General features: G+C 65.0%; 1 protein-coding gene across 8 annotated transcripts; it reads left to right on the top strand.

Moving 5' to 3' along the window:
- Positions 1-5,458: 5,458 nt before the first annotated feature.
- Positions 5,459-13,733, top strand: CDC34 (cell division cycle 34, ubiqiutin conjugating enzyme). Of its 8 annotated transcripts, XR_011540647.1 has the most exons (7): positions 5,462-5,806; positions 8,894-8,980; positions 9,076-9,173; positions 9,889-10,096; positions 11,283-11,894; positions 12,050-12,347; positions 13,129-13,733. XR_011540647.1 is itself a non-coding variant. In XM_070622200.1 (5 exons), exons 1-5 carry the CDS (start codon positions 5,630-5,632, stop codon positions 10,542-10,544), a joined length of 723 nt encoding a protein of 240 aa, XP_070478301.1. In that variant the 5' UTR covers positions 5,459-5,629; the 3' UTR covers positions 10,545-10,685. The 8 variants fall into 8 exon arrangements, 7 of the variants coding, with proteins under 7 accessions (XP_070478301.1, XP_070478306.1, XP_070478304.1 ...); XM_070622200.1 differs by lacking the exons at positions 11,283-11,894; positions 12,050-12,347; positions 13,129-13,733 and adding an exon at positions 10,373-10,685 and having other exon boundaries at positions 5,459-5,806; positions 9,908-10,096; XM_070622205.1 differs by lacking the exons at positions 11,283-11,894; positions 12,050-12,347; positions 13,129-13,733 and adding an exon at positions 10,373-10,535.
- Positions 13,734-15,219: the final 1,486 nt, after the last annotated feature.

Raw genomic sequence — 15,219 nt, forward strand, 5'->3', positions numbered from 1 at the left:
GCCGGCCTGCTGTGTGTGCTCCCCGCCCGCGCCCCGTGTCCACGCGGGTCAGGCCCCCCGGGTCCCTCCGCTGCCCACCTAGAAACGCCAGGGCACCCTGGACTCGGCCTTACGGGAGCAGAGGGCACGGGGCCGCCCAGCGAAGTGCCCTGGACCCAGGAGCTCTGCTCTGCTCGCCACGCACTCCCAGCGCAAGAAGTTCCTCTTGGCCTCAACTTCCCCAGGTGTCAGAGGAAGAGATACTGATGACAGTGGTGACGGAATGGCTGACACGTTCGAGACCAGCAAGCCTCATTCCACTCAGCACAGCCGCAGGAGGAAAGTAGACCACCACCCGCGTTAGGCGGATGGGGAAACTGAGGCCCAGAGAGGGGAAGGGTCACACAGCCAGCAAGGGAGCAGGCAGGGATTTGAACCCAGGCCCGGCTCCAGAGCCCACACCCTACACTGCCTCCCCCACCTGCTGCCCGTTCCTCTGGAATCCACGCCCGCCCACAAGCTCCCTCCAGTCACTGTTGACCAGGCGCCTGGCCCCCTCTGCCCCCCAAGGGACAGAGAGCCCGCAGGGAGCAGATTCGCACCCGGAACCACTGCTGTCTGTGGCTCCCCTCGGCCTTGGTCGTCCCCTGATAGAGTGTCATCAGGACAACCCCTCTGCTGACTGAGGGAGACCCCACGGGAGCGGAATTTAAAGCCTTTATGAGCTGCCGATGTGGAGTCCACATTGTCCCCACCCACCCCCAGACCTGCCCTGGGTGTAGGGTAGGTGGTCAGTGAACCGAGGAACCAGGGCACGTCATGCTGGCCCTCGTCCAGAGCTGCCTGCGCCCCCTCAAGAGGCGGATCAAGAGGTGGCATCTGTGTCCCCTCCCCGAGCCCGAGTGGCTTCTGTGGCTCCCACAGGAGGCAGGCCTGGGTCACGGCCACGTTGTGGGGAAGCCCAGGCCACGTGGTCCCCGCCCAGCAGACCCGTGAGTTAGATAAAGGACGGTTGTCATCTTAACGCACAGTGTCCTGGGGCCATTTGTTACACAACAATAGGAAGCAGAAGGTTAAGAAGTGCCCGCTCAGTCAGCGGTGGCCATTATGTCACGAGCCCGCGAAAGGGAATGCACCCGAAGTGTCAGCATCTGGCGGCCTCGGGCCCGGACCGTGCGCTGGGGAGCGGCAGGGAAGAGACGTGGGTGAGGCCCTGCGGTTCGGAGCTCACTCACGGGCTCCAGGCCGGGACGGGACCCCGGGCACAGCGATTCCCAGCAGACTTGGCCGGGCACCCTCTGGTGGGCTCTGCTCCCCGGGGGTAACCGCTCCCTCCTGGTCATCAGAAGCCAGGCTGGGCGGTGTGCATCCGGCGTTGCTGGCGCCACCAGATCCCCCTCCCAGCTTGCACCTGCCCCTCGAGGGAGAAGCCACACGGCCCAGGAGGCTCCATCCCTCCTTTGGGGTCAGGCGTCCGCAGTGAGTGACACCGGGGGTACAAAAGTCGGCTGCTTGCCTCAGACGGAGCTGTCTGGGGGCAGCTGACAGTCCAGGGCCCCCCATCAGGCTGAGGGGACTCAGGCCGGGACCACCTCCCCACCCCGTCCAGCTTCCCTCACGGCCTCCACCGAGTAGCCCACAGCCCACCCATGGGTCCACAAGTCCCAGTTGCCAGGATCCTGGCTTGACTTTGCCGGCACAGCCCGGGAAGCTGACCTGCCCTCCTCACCCGGCCTCGCAGCAGCGTGCACCATGCAGGGCCGCAAATCTCCCGCCTCCAGCAACACGCGCTTCCTCATCCCGCACAGGACGCGCCTCCTCTTCCCCGCTTCCCTGGGGGACTGTGTCCTCCCAGCTCCATCCGGGGCCTCTCCGTCCTCTCCTCATGCATCCTCCTCTCCCAGCTTCAGTTACCGTCTGGTTGCCAAGGGTTCTCAAATTCACCTCTCGGCCCCGCCCTGCCCTGCTCCAGCCCTTGAGAGCCAACCACCTGCTGGGCGTCTCCCCAGGGGCACCTCAAGGACATCTCATGTCTGCTAAGTCTGGGACGGAGCCTGTCATCAGCCTCCCTGATCCCAGGGCTCCTCTGGGGCGTCTGGTCTCTGAGGAAGCCCCAGGTCCAGCCAGGCACCGAGGCAGAGATTGGGGGCTGGCCTTGCTCTGCATCCTGTTGGTTGCAGCTAGTAACTTGGTCCAGCCTGCTCCTCCCTGTGGTCCGGCCGGCATCCTCATTCACCTGGGAGAACCCATCGGGCCCACTGGCCAAGAGGATTGCTCCAGGTGCCCTGGTCCCAGTGATTGGTTCAGGAATAGCATGTGACTCCCAGCTGGCCAATGAAATGCAGCCCTAGGAATTTTTTCTGGGACGGCTACAATGGGAGGATCGAGGCCTGAATTCTGGAGCCATCTTGTCACCATGAGGCCTGTCAAGGGAGCCAGCACTCAGGAAAGCTGAGCCAAGAGACTCCTCTGCTTCTTTTCTTGTCTCTGTCACCTCACTCCGCCCCAGGCACGCTGGTCTCTAGGTGATCCAGCTTGGCCCCACCTCAGGGCCTTTGCACGTGCTGTTCCCTCTGCCTGGAACACTGTTCCTTCGGACCCAGGTGGCTCACTTCCTTCTGGTTTCTGCTCAACTGCTGCCTCCTGAGACGCCTCCCCTGACCCCTGCCCAAAATAACCCTCCTGCACCACCCGCTTTACTAAGACCCACCACACTTTATTTTTCCTCATGGTAATTTCTGCTACCAGAAAGTGCTTGCTTATCCATCAGCTTGTTTACGGCCTCTCTGAGGACAGGGGTTTGTGCTCCTTTTGTTCACCGCTGCATCCTCGGCGTCTAGATTTGTGCATGTAAGGCCATGAGTGAATGAATGAACGAATGAATGAGTTTCCCAGAGGAAGAATCTGAAGTTCATAGAGATAAGTGTGTTCAGTTCCCACGGCTGTTGTAGCAAGTCACCGCAAAGTTAGTGACTTAACACAAGTTTACTGTCCCAGTTCCGGGGCTGAGTCCTAAAGTCCAGGTGTGGGCTGGGCTGTTCCCTCCGGAGGGTCCAGGGGAGAATCTCTCTGTTGCCTTCTCCACTTCTGGAAGCGCCCTCATGCCCGGGCTCACGGCCCCTTCCTCCCTCTCCAAAGTGTGTCGCTCCATCTTCTGCCCGTCATCACATCGCCCACTCTGCCCCCAACCCTCCCGCCCCCCCCCCGCCCCCGGGGACTACACGGGACCCACCTGGATGACCCAGGATGACCTCCCCATCTCCAGGATCTGAATCCCGTCTGCAGACTCCCTTTTGTCACATGAGGGAGTGTATCCACAGCTCCGGGATTAGGACATGGCTGTCTATGGGGGGCCTTGTTCTCCAGCACAGTAAGTAGCAGAGGGCACAGCCAGGGGGAGGCAGAGCTGGCCTTGCAGGGGCCACATTCTCTCCCATGCGTCCCCTTTTACTCCCCCTGCAGCCCCTCTGCCTCCTGAGATTGTGTCTTTCTTCCCAAGAGGCATCATTGCCCCAAAACACTATTGTCTAAGCCTCCATAACATCTTCAGGATCCATGCTAAGAGCCTTTCAAATATAACATCATGTAACCCATTTAACAGATAGATAAACTGAGACTTGGTTTAGCACTTGAAGACCATTTCCAAGGTTGTGGCTGAACTCAGATTTGAATGCACGGCTCTTCTTTGGCATGTGCCAGAAGGCCCAACGCAAACTGGCTTCATAAGAAAAGAAGTAACTTATCAGCTTGCATCATTGGTGCATTCAGGGGGGGTCAGGTATGGCTGTATCCAGGAGCACAGACAGGGTTATCTGCCTGTCTTGTCAGTCGGCTCAGCTTTCCTGAGTGTCAGCTTTGTTCACAGGCCTTGTGGTGATAAACGGTCCCATATCTCCAGGCCCAGGTCCTCCCAGCTCAGCCACCCCAGTGCCGTGTTCCCAGAAAAACTCCCAGGATGGCTCAGTCACATACTGTTCCTGAACCAGCCACTGCAGCCAGGGGTCCTGGAGCCCTCTGATTGGATGACCATCCCTGCAGCCAGGGCTTGAGGGTCAGTCCAATTCCAACCTCACAGACTAAGAGTGGGGACCCCCAAAGGGAAAATCGAGGTGCAATGGCCAGAACCCAAGGTGCTAAGGCAGAAACCCCAGACGTCCACCACCCCATGATGTTTCAGAGCCTGAGGAGCAGGCTTTCCCCGGAGACGAGACCCCACATGGGACCAGCTGGAGAGGCCATCAACCTGGTACCTCGTTTTACATTTCCAGTTCCGCCCACCCACCCAACACGCCCCAGGGATGTGGGGTGTCGTGTAGAGAGATCTTGGGAAACCTCTCTGGAAGAATCTTGATTAATTCTCATTGTCTACGAGCTGCCACATGCCAATGCTGTGACACTGCACCTCTCCCCACCGCCCACACTCTGTCTTCCTTCCCCCACACAGGGTCACCTGCTGCCCCCAGCTGGATGAGGCCAGGGCCAGGTGTGAGGGCACCTGGGGGAGGGAGCCAGCTCAGCCCAGCCCGAAGTGACACCTGGCAGGAAGGCCCCAGGGCCAGGGCCACAACAGGCCCCAGGTGCCACGGCCCCCTTCTTGGGGGGCTGTCACCTGCAGATGGGAGGGATGGAGGCCAGGGGGCGACGCCCACCCTCCTGACCAAGTGTCCTGGGGAGGGGCCTCTGGGCCTGCCCTCAGCCAGGTCGGAGCTCAGGCGGTCCAGTGAAGCCCAGGGTCAGGACTTGGGTGGGGTCGAAGGTCAGCCTGAGATCAGGGCGCAGCGAGGGTCGCGCTCAGTCCGGGGGTTTGGCCGGGAGTGGGGCTGAATGAACCGGGAAGAGAGCTAATTTCTTCCCCAGCTTCTCGGGGGCGCAGCGCCGATCTGCTGGGATTCTAGCCCGTTGAAGTGAATCCAGCCGCGGGGGAACTTTGGGGCCTCCCCGCTGACCCTGGGGTCCGGGCCAGCTCCACCCCGTACTCAGCCCCTCTGAGGGGAAACTGAGGTACCGCCCGTCCAGGACCCGGTCTGCGGGCCGGGCGCTCGCCTGCCCTCCCGCCTCCCCGCACAGGCCCGGCTCCCCGTCTGCCCGCCCGGAGCACCGGCGGGGACGGACGGGGAAACTGAGGCTCGGGCCGCGGAGGAGGGGGTCTGGCCGCCCCAGCCCCTCCCTCCGCCCGGCCCGGCCCGGCCCCGCCCCGCGCGAGGACGTCACAAAAAAGGCCCCAAGGCCGGGCGGGCGGGCGCGGGTCTCAGGGCACCTCCGCCGCCTCCCGCGCACAGGTCCGTGCTCGTCCGGCCGGGAAGCTGCCGCCTCCGGGGTCGGAAGCGCACGGCGCCTGCGCGCTCGGTCCCTCCCTCCGGCGGCCGTTCTCGCGTGCACGGGGCGGGACTCCACTTCCCGGCGTGCCCCGCGGGCGGGCGCGCAGGCGCGGGCGGCGGGGGCGCGCAGGCGCGGTCCAGCGCGGGGGTCGCGCAGGCGCAGCGGGGCGGGGCGCGGGCCCAGAGAGCGCCGGGCGGCGGCGGCGCCAGAGCGGGTGGAGCGCTCGGGGTCCCCGGGTGGCGGCGGCGGCGGCGGCGGCGGCGGCGAGGAGGAGGAAGGCGGCCCCGGCCCGTCCCGCGCCCCCGACGCGGCCCCGGGCCCGTCCGCCGCCATGGCCCGGCCGCTGGTGCCCAGCTCGCAGAAGGCGCTGCTGCTGGAGCTCAAGGGGCTGCAGGAGGAGCCGGTGGAGGGCTTCCGCGTGACGCTGGTGGACGAGGGCGACCTGTACAACTGGGAGGTGGCCATCTTCGGGCCGCCCAACACCTACTACGAGGGCGGCTACTTCAAGGTGCGCGGCCGCCGGCCCGGCCCCCCTCCCCCGCCCCGGAGCCCCCTCCCTCGCCCCGGAGCCCCCTCCTCCCCTGGACCCGGACTCTCCTCCTCCCCCGCCTCGGATCCTCCTCCTCCCCCGCCTCGGATCCTCCTCCCCCGTCCCTCCTCCCCCGGGACACGGATTCTTCTCCTCCACCGCCCCGGATCCTCCTTTCCTGCCCCGGACCCCCCTTCTTCCTTGGACCCGGACTCTCCTCCTCCCCCGGGACACAGACCCTCCTCCCCCGGTCCCTCCTCCTCCCAGTCCTCCCGGGCCCCTGTTCCCTCTCTTGGACCCTCTCCCCCGATTCCTCCTCCTATGGCCCCGGTCCCAGACCCTCCCCGCCTCCTGGAACCCCCCTCCTCTCAGGCGACCCTCCTTCTCCTGCAGGACCCTCTTTCCTCGCTGGCACTCCTCCTCCAGCTGGATGCCCTCCTTCCTCTTTCGGCCCCCCCGCTTTGACCCTGGACTGCCTCCTCCCCCAGCCAGGCCTTCTTCCTTTGGTCAGGGTGGGGGATCCCTTGGTCTTCCCTTCTGTCCGCCTTCAGGAAACTCTGAGAACCACCCGGTTCCCTGGAAGGCAGCTTCAGGCCCCCAGAGGGGAGGCAGGACCCCTCTGCGCCCCTGTTTGTTGGGTGTGAGATCTTGCTTCCCTCTCCCTGGGAAGCTCACCTCCCTGGTGCCATCTCCTTCCCACTTGGCCGGCCCTGTAGGGAGGGGAAGGGAGCCCTGGCCGACCCAGCTCTCAGCTGCCTGCTCTGCCCCTGCCCAGAGGGACAAAGGGCTCTCCCCAGAACCAAAGGCACTATTGTTGGGGAGCAGCAGCCTTGGGGAGGGAGGAGCGGGGGGAGGGAGGCCAGCCCTGGGTGGCCGCTGGGTCAGTTGCTCGGGTTCCAACAAAGGCTTGGATGGGCCTTGGCAGCAGGACTTGCTTGGAGAGCGGCCATCCTGGCTGATAGCAGGGGCCGGGTCCTTGGCTTCATCCTGGGCTTTATGTAACACATTGTCCTGGGGAGGTTGAGGCTGTTCTTCCATCCTCCACCCTGTGCCTGCACCCACTGCAGAGGGTGTCCCGCGGACCCTGGGCCCCAGCTCCTGCCAGCACCCTGACCCTGGCTGCAGAAGCTGGGCTCCTCTTGCCCCAGCTGGCCTTTCTCAGGTTCCACTGAGCAGGTGGCTCCTGGGGGCCCGAGTCTCAGGCTCTGGGCCATTTTTCCTGTCCTCTGCGGTGGTTTAGTTCCAAGGGGTTCCCTTTGGTGGGGGTTGTTGGGAGCAGGGAGGTGAGTGCTTCCCGGGCCAGCTGTTTCTGTCTGGAGTGACAGGATACTCGGACCAAAACCCAGGCAGCACTCTCGACCTCGTGACCTGAGCTCAGGCGTGGCCTCAGAAGGACCCCACTCAGAGGGCAGGGGCGTCTGCTCTTTGAGCCACAGGTTCGAGGCGGGGGTCTCCCTGCACACCAGGTAGGGAGTAGCCTCAGCAGAGGAACCCGGTCACAGCCTGCCAGGAGCCCTGCAGAAGCCACAGCCCGCCAGCCGCGGGGAGGGGTGGGCAGACGTCTGTGTCTGCGCTTTGGGCTCATGTCTAGGCGGGCCTGCTGCGTGGCCATGAGGGGGCGGCCAGGTCTGCTGGACGTGACCCCTGAGTCAAGGTCCCTTGTGCTGGCATGGGGCCGGGGGTGAGTGTGGACTGCCCTGTGATGAGTTCTGCATCTGGAATCCAGCCTCCTCGTGCTTGGAGCAGGTTTGGTCACTGAATGGTGTCAGCAGTCATCTTCCCAGCCTCTCTTGTCTGCTTTAGGCTGGCTAGTTGTGAGGATAATGGCTCAGAGCTGGGATAATAGGGTCTCCCCTGAGGCCAGGCCAGGATCCCAAGCAAAGTTGCCTGTCTGGGAGGAGCGAACGTGGGTCTCGCTGTTGCCCACTAACTGGTTGCAAGGGATTGTGGGTAGAGCTCCCAGGCTGGCGTTGCGGGGTCATCCCATTTCTCTAGAGGAGAGTAGAGGGTTCATCACAGCTGCCGTGGGGTGTGTCCTCGGGGGAGCCAGCCTGGGACTCTGCGTGGTTCTGCCGTCCATCTGGTCCTCTAGTCTGTGTCTGGCGGGGGGGGGGGGGCTTCTCTTCCCAGGAGATGTGGAAATACAAGGGTAGGACGTGCCCCTGGGTCTCTGTGGGTTGCTTCCGCCTTCCTCCCGGCCAGCCCAGCCATGCCCACTTCTCCTTTTACGAGCCGTAGACGGCCCCTGGTGTGTAGGGGGGTGCCGGGGAGACTGGGTTCCAGAGCCCGCTCTGCACCTCACTTGCTGTCTGCCCTTGGGCACAGTGCTTTCCGTCTCTGAGCCTCGGTTTGCTCAGCGGTAGCGGCGTCTCCGTGGGCGCGTGAAGTGAGGTTCGCAGTGGGAACAGTGGGTGTCAGTGCAGGGAGGCCTGTGCTGTTGTCGGGCTGCCCTGTCGCCTCAGCATGCTTACCCCGTGGCACAGGGGCTGTTCCCGAAGGCCTGAGCCCCTGCCTGTGAGGGCAGCTCTCCCGAGGTGGGCCTGGCTGTCTCCAGGGCCTGGGCGGCGCCCCTCCCCCCGTCTGCCGTGATCTTCTGCTCGGCCTTCCTGACCCCCCAGAGGGACACCTGCGGGCAGAGTGCCGGCCGCCCTGCGCTGACTCATCTCTGCCCACGGCCCGGCCCGTGGCGGCGGCAGGAGCGGTTGCTGAGTGAACACACGGCTATTTTAATCCCCTCCGTAACTGGAAACTGAGGCGCGGGAGCCCAAGTGCGCGCTCGGGGCACACGGCTCCCAGGGCCTCAGGCCAGCAGCTGGGAGCCCCGACAGCGGGTGGAGGCCACTCAGCCCACAGACCCCCAAAAGCCAAGGTGGCCTGTTGTGGCCCGGACCCCAGGCCCGCCGGGGCGTGGGCAGCCAGCAGGGTCCCTCGAGCACACCCACCCGTCCTGATGGGGTATCCATCCCAGGCCATCGTCCTGTTTGTGTGTTTGCTGGCGGAGTCCCCGAGCGGTACACGGTGCTCGGGAACCAGGTCATCTTGGCTGAGCCGCTGATCCCCACACAGGCGCGCCTCAAGTTCCCCATCGACTACCCCTACTCCCCGCCGGCCTTCCGGTTCCTGACCAAGATGTGGCACCCCAACATCTACGAGGTGAGCCTGTTCTCCAGTTCCTCTGTAATGGGGGTGGGGGGAGGCCGTGCCGCCACAGAAGCCGCTGACCCCTCCCTCTCTCTGTCTCCACGCAGACGGGGGACGTGTGCATCTCCATTCTCCACCCCCCTGTCGACGACCCCCAGAGCGGGGAGCTGCCCTCGGAGCGGTGGAACCCCACCCAGAACGTCAGGTGAGGCGGGCGGGCCCCCGTTCCTGACCTTGCTTCCTTGGGCCCGGCCAGCCCTGGGGATATGGACCTGGGAAGACAAACCTGTGTGGTCCTTGGGGCCGCAGCCTCTGTTCAGACTGGCCTCCCACCAGGATGCGGGGGCCCTGGAGTCCCCAGGGCTCGATCTGCTGGCCTCTCCCTCCTTCCTCGACGTCCTGCCCGCCCGCCGTCAGGCTTGGCTTCTGGGGATCCTGGGTCTGTGGCTCCCTGCCCCTGGGTCTCTCCTCCTTTCTCAGCCTCTGCCATCTTGGGGGTGAGCTTCTCACCCTGAGCGGGCACCCCGCCTCTGGGCCCAGGCATCCTCAGTGCAGTCCCAGCCGTAGTGGAAGTTGGCACAGAGGGGCCTGCTCCCCAGGAGGGACGTCCAGGGGACGGGGACACCCAGGGGATGGGGACGGGTGGAAGGAGGGTGCCCAGGCGTCTTATCCCTGGCGCCGGGCAGAGGGCAGGAGGGGCCCGGTTGGTAGGGCTGCTCAGTGCTCCTCCCCTCCTGTCCTGGGGGTAAGTCCTGACCAACATCGCCTGCCGGGGAGGGGGGATGGGAGGACGGGGCCCCTGGGCGGGTGCTGGCTTCACGGTACGTCCAGAGCCCCGCAGTGACTCGGGCCTGAGGAGCCAGGAAGCCAGGACTCGGGGTGTCCCCCCCATAAATGGCAGCCGCGTCGGCCGTTCACAGCCTGCAGCTCCTGCTGCAGCGTCGGCCGGACTCCGGGGCGGACGTGCCCACACCTGGCTCCCTGCTCCCCCAGGACCATCCTCCTGAGCGTCATCTCCCTCCTCAACGAGCCCAACACCTTCTCGCCGGCGAACGTGGACGCCTCGGTGATGTACCGCAAGTGGAAGGAGAGCAAGGGCAGGGACCGCGAGTACACGGACATCATCCGGTGAGGGCTCCTGGCGGGCCTGGCGGGGACACTGGGGCCGCAGAGGGTCCAGCGGGCTCAGGCCCAGCGCTTCCTGGGATCTTCCCCTGCTTCAGAAAACTCAGTGTTTCTTTTCTTTCGCGTCAAGATCTCCCAGTCGTGGTCCGTGTGTTTACTGTGACACGGAGACACGCGTGTGCAGCTTAACGCCCGTCGTGTGCATAATGCGCTTGCCTCGCACACAGGCTGACATTGTGGTGCACATGCTAACACCCAGGCGCCCTCACAGCTTTACAGGGTCCCCACAGCCCTTCACCTCGTGACTGAAGCCCCAGGATCCCGTCTTCCTCTGCGCCCTCCCCCACGGGCAGCACCTCTCAGGACGCGGGGCCACTGTTGGCGTTTTGGCCCCAGTGTGTGTGTCCCACAGCCAGGCTGGGCTTGCTGTCAGCTTCTGGGTGCCACCTGACCCACATCGGGGCATGGGTGTGGTTGCGTATTTGTGCATGTGTATGTGCACGTGCGTGTCTGTTTGCGTGCATCTGCAGGTTTGCACTGTATTGTTCGTGTGTGCACACCTGTGTTCACACATGTCTGTGTTAATGCGTGGGTTTGTGTGTTCATGTCTTCATGTGTGTTTGTGCATGTGTGTTTGCATGTTCATGTGTGTCTGCGTGTTCGTGTGTCTGCCTGTTCGTGTGTGTGCATGTGTATCCCTCTGCTGGCTTCTGCTCCTTGGCTTGGCTTCATGCCCCTCCTTCTGGGGAGGGTGTTTTTCGTGTCACTGAGACTGTGTTTTGCGTCAGTCTTTCTTCTCCATGTGACAGTCCATGGGCGTCATTCACCTTCGTGATTGTGAAACCCGGAGTCGTCTTTGGAGGCAGGAGGGTCATGGTGTCGCACGTTTCAGTAACAGTTTCTCTTCTAAGGAGTAGCTTTTCTGGTGATTAAGGCGACGGGTCACTGGGGTCTCGCTGGAACTGAGCCCCTCATTCTAGTTGTTTCCTGTGTTTCCCTCACAAGCAAACGGGTGAAGGTCTTTGCTGAGGATCTTGCGCTAGACGGTTCTCAGGGCGCAGGCGCCACCTCCTCGCTCGTGCCCCCCGCCCGCTGTCCCTGTTCAGCGCGGGGTCTGCTGGCGTCTTTTGAGACAAACTTAATCCTTCGTTAGGTTTTTCCGACATTGTCGGTTGTCGTTTGCCTTCAGTTAGGAAAGCGAACAAGCTAGACGCACCCCTGCCTCCTGACCCGGCCCCTCGAGGCCCACGCTGTGCCCACGGGAAGCCGAGGGTGTGTCCCCCCTGCGTCCATGCAGACAGTGAGGACACTTCGGGCCCCAGACGTTGGCGACAGCCCAGAGGCATCATGGGTGGAGGGTGAGGAGCCACGGCCTGTCCACGCCACGTCAGAGGGCCCCACCGTGGCACCGGAGTGGGGCTGGAAAGGCAAAGGGCCTGGGGGACGGTCTCTGGGAGACGCGGCCCAGCGCTCGGCGAGGAGGCGACAGACCCGAGCGACGGAGGGAGCACATTCACAAGGGAGAAAAATCTCAGACCAGAGCCAAGAAGACCCCACGGCCCCAGCCACTGAGGACGACGTCTAGGGTCTCCTTCCAGATGTCCAGCCCTGGACCTCTCTCCTGGCCCAATCACCCCCCTCCCCGACCTCTGACCCCTGACCTCACATCTAGAGACACAGAGGACAGCCTCCCTAGGCCACTGCTCTCACTTGACCTTCGAGGCCCGTCCATGGGGACTGACACACCTGCACCATCCTGTCACACGGCGTGTGGCCCCACCAGTGCCCACCTCTGACACACGTGAGTGGGCAGGTGTGCACATTACAGGCACACGCATGTGGGCAGGTGTACACGGGTGAGCAGACATGCACACGCAGACAGGGGCGCACGTGTGGACGGGCGTGGGGGTGTGTTGGGGTGACGGCTCCATTCCCGGGTCTCTGTCTGCTCTGCAGGCCGCCACCCATTTATCCTGAAGTCCCGTTCCCCGGGGACGCGCCCTCGTCCCTCACATGCCCTGTCGGGTGGTGTCTACGTGTCTCACGGGAGCAGTTTCTGAACAACCGCGACGGTGCCTCGTGGTGACTGTGTCTGCTGCGCCCCACACACACGCCTGAGGGGCTCTCCTCTGCGTCCCCACCGTCCGGAGCGGCTGTCCTCCGTGCTGGGCGGTCATGGCTGTCACTCTGGGGCCTGAACGGCTGTGATGGACGTCCCTGCAGGTGGCGCTGGTCCCACTGGCTGTCCTGGGAGGTGCTGTGGAGCCGCGAGGCACTGACCCCCAGTCGGGGTGAACGCGCTGGGCTCCCGAGGGTTGTGCCATCAGCTGCTCTCTGCCTGTTTCTCCCGGCTGCCCTCCCACGTGGCATCACAATAAGCACCGGGCTGTTTTTATCTTCGAGCCTCGCTGTGGCGGCTCCCGTGGCCACGTGGGTGAGGGCGACAGCTCCTCTGCCTGTCGGCCACCCTGGCCACGTCCCCAGCCTGCCTGGGGCTCAGACGTTCCCATGTCTGTGGCCGATAATGCACGGTGCTCATTCTGACGTAGCTCCTGCCGGGACGGCGGGCGGGGGTCACGCTCGCTGGGGGCTCGTGCTGTGCTCCGCGTGAGCCGCGGGTGTGCCGGCTCTGTGCCCGCGGCCGTGTGCGGTGTCTGTTGTGTGCGTCTTCCTAGGGGTGAGCCCCAGCATCCGTCCGCTCTGGGGATCCGTGTTGCGTCTGCAGGGTGGGCTCGGCCTTGGGGCCCATCCGCGGGTCTGCCCGTCTGTCCCTCCCTGTTCACAGAAGCACGAGGACGGGGCGTGAGTCCCTCCTCCCGTCGCCCGCGGCGGTGCTGCCGTGGGCAGAGGGTCTCGGGGTCGTGTCCCTGCAGTCTGAGGTCCCTGTGGTGCGGGCCGGGTCGCGCACCCTCCCGCTGCTCCGTCCACGTGTGTCCCCCAGCCTTGCACGCAGTCACCCTCTACCCCAGAGGCGCGGCCGTGGGGTCCTGGCGCCCGCCCGCCGTCGGTGTCGCTGACGCCCCGTGTCTCCGCAGGAAGCAGGTCCTGGGGACCAAGGTGGACGCGGAGCGGGACGGCGTGAAGGTGCCCACCACGCTGGCCGAGTACTGCGTGCAGACCAAGGCGCCCGCGCCCGACGAGGGCTCAGACCTCTTCTACGACGACTACTACGAGGACGCCGAGGCCGAGGCCGAGGCCGACAGCTGCTTTGGGGACGAGGACGACTCGGGCACCGAGGAGTCGTGACGTCGCGTCCCGGCCGAATAAACGTGCAGATTTTACCTCAGCGGCCGGCTGTGTGGGCTCTGAGCGCCCGACGCCGAGACTACCTCACGGGCGGCACGCCGGCCCGGTCCCCCCGCTCCCGCCTCGGTCCACGCGTCCCGCGTCCGCCTCCGCTGGAGAGGGGCCTGCATTGTGGCCCGGGGCCCCGCGGGAGCTAGGAGCTGGGCGCCGGGCCGGCCGGGCGGGTGGGCCTGGAGCCGCGGGGACCCGAGGGACCGTCCCGGCCTGTCCGCAGCTCCGCCGGCCGCAGTGGAGGCTTGGGGCTCCCGGCTCACGAGTGGACGGAGTGACTCGCGGTCGCCTCTTCTCTCTGCTTTGGTTTGTTTGGAATCTAAATAAAGTGACTTTACGAGAAGCCACAGCTCCCTCTCCTTGGCCACCTGGACGGCTGCTTGTCCCCAGGTGCCCGGCCGGCTCGCGCCTGCAGCAGCCACGCAAGTGACCGGGTCAGGCGGGCCGCGGCCGCCCTTGTGCCTGGGGGAGGGCCAGGGGTCAAGGAGGGTTCTCGAGGCCCAGGGTGCAGCCCCCATCCTGGGTCTCCAGCCCGGGAACGACCCCGCAGCGCCCGTCCAGCCTGCAAGTCGCCGCCAGCCAGGGTCCCAGGCACGGCTGGGTCAGGCCCACCAGGGCCCTGTGGTGGGGGCGCTATCGCTGCTCTGGCCCCAGGCAGCCCCTCTGCCCCCAGCACCCACAGGGTGCACCCGTCCCCGACGCCACCCAGGCCCTGGTCCTCTTCCATGTCACAGAAAGTCCGTTGCGGCTGACTGACATCAGGACGAAGGCCCAATGGGTCAGCCTGGGTGCGTGCCTGGAGCCTGGACGGGCCCTCACAGTTGCGGGCCCCACGGGCCTGTGCAGCCCCCGTGGTCCCGTGGTTCCGCCTCTCTCCTAACGTGAACATTACAACATGGAGGGTTTCACCCAGTCTTCTCAAGTTCTGGCTTTTCTTAAACCTGGAGGGCGGGCAGCCTGGGGCCAGCGAGGCCCCCGGACGGGACACGGCCGCGTCCTGCTGACCCACGGGCCGTCCTCATCCTCCCCCCGCCTCGGCCACCGCTGAGCCCTGCGTGTCACCAGCCATCCCACTCTCGGAGCACCGGGTGTCCCCGGGCCCCACGTGGGACCCTCCAAGCTCTCGCAGGTGCCGGGGCCAGGCCGACCCCTGTGTGACCTGCAGGCGGCTCCCAGGGCTGAGGCCGGCGAGGGGCCTGTGTCGCACCGGTGGGGCCAGCAGGTGGCAGCAGTCCTGGGTGGGGGGGGGGGGGGTGCGGGAGGAAAGGGCGGGGCCGGCCGCTGCCCATGGCGCAGAGAGATTCCTGGACCCGAGTCGAGTCGTCGTCGAGGCACAGAGCGGCTGAAAAGCCAAAGACGTTCATGGAAAAGCTTCCCCACCCTGTCCCGCGGTCGTCGCGGGACCCCACTGCCCCTGGCCCCTCCACTCGCTGCCGCGGACGTCTCCCTCCACCGTCCCCTCTGCCGCTGCTGCATGACAGGCCCCCAAAGTGATGGATGCGGGCCCACCGCCCATTTGTGAGCTCGGCTTCCTGGGTCAGAGCCTCAGGGCACTCTGGGCCAGCTCGTCCCCGCTCCGCCTGTCCGGGTGACCCCGACCTATGAGACGGCAACGCTCCCGTCCCCTTCCCCCCAGACCATCCCCCCCGCACGGCCCCAGGGAGCTTCCGCTGCGGATCTGACTGCGGCATCTGAGGCTCTGGGTTCGAGTGCTGTAACCCTGATATGGACAAGTGGCCTCAACATTCGAAACCTCAGTGTTTTAAGCTCAAAACGAGGATAAGCATTAGGGTCGCCCAGTTAAGTGTGAATTTCAGAGGAACAAGTAG

Source organism: Equus przewalskii, chromosome 6 (assembly GCF_037783145.1).
Source record: "Equus przewalskii isolate Varuska chromosome 6, EquPr2, whole genome shotgun sequence".
Lineage (NCBI taxonomy): Eukaryota > Metazoa > Chordata > Mammalia > Perissodactyla > Equidae > Equus > Equus przewalskii.

Bases quoted from the DNA above. Each gene is read 5' to 3' on its own strand.
- CDC34 (XM_070622198.1), top strand. From the start codon at position 5,630: ATGGCCCGGCCGCTGGTGCCCAGCTCGCAGAAGGCGCTGCTGCTGGAG. The intron at 5,807-8,893 runs GTGCGCGGCCGC...ATCCCCACACAG, and splicing joins ACGAGGGCGGCTACTTCAAG to GCGCGCCTCAAGTTCCCCAT. The intron at 10,097-13,128 runs GTGAGGGCTCCT...GTGTCTCCGCAG, and splicing joins GAGTACACGGACATCATCCG to GAAGCAGGTCCTGGGGACCA.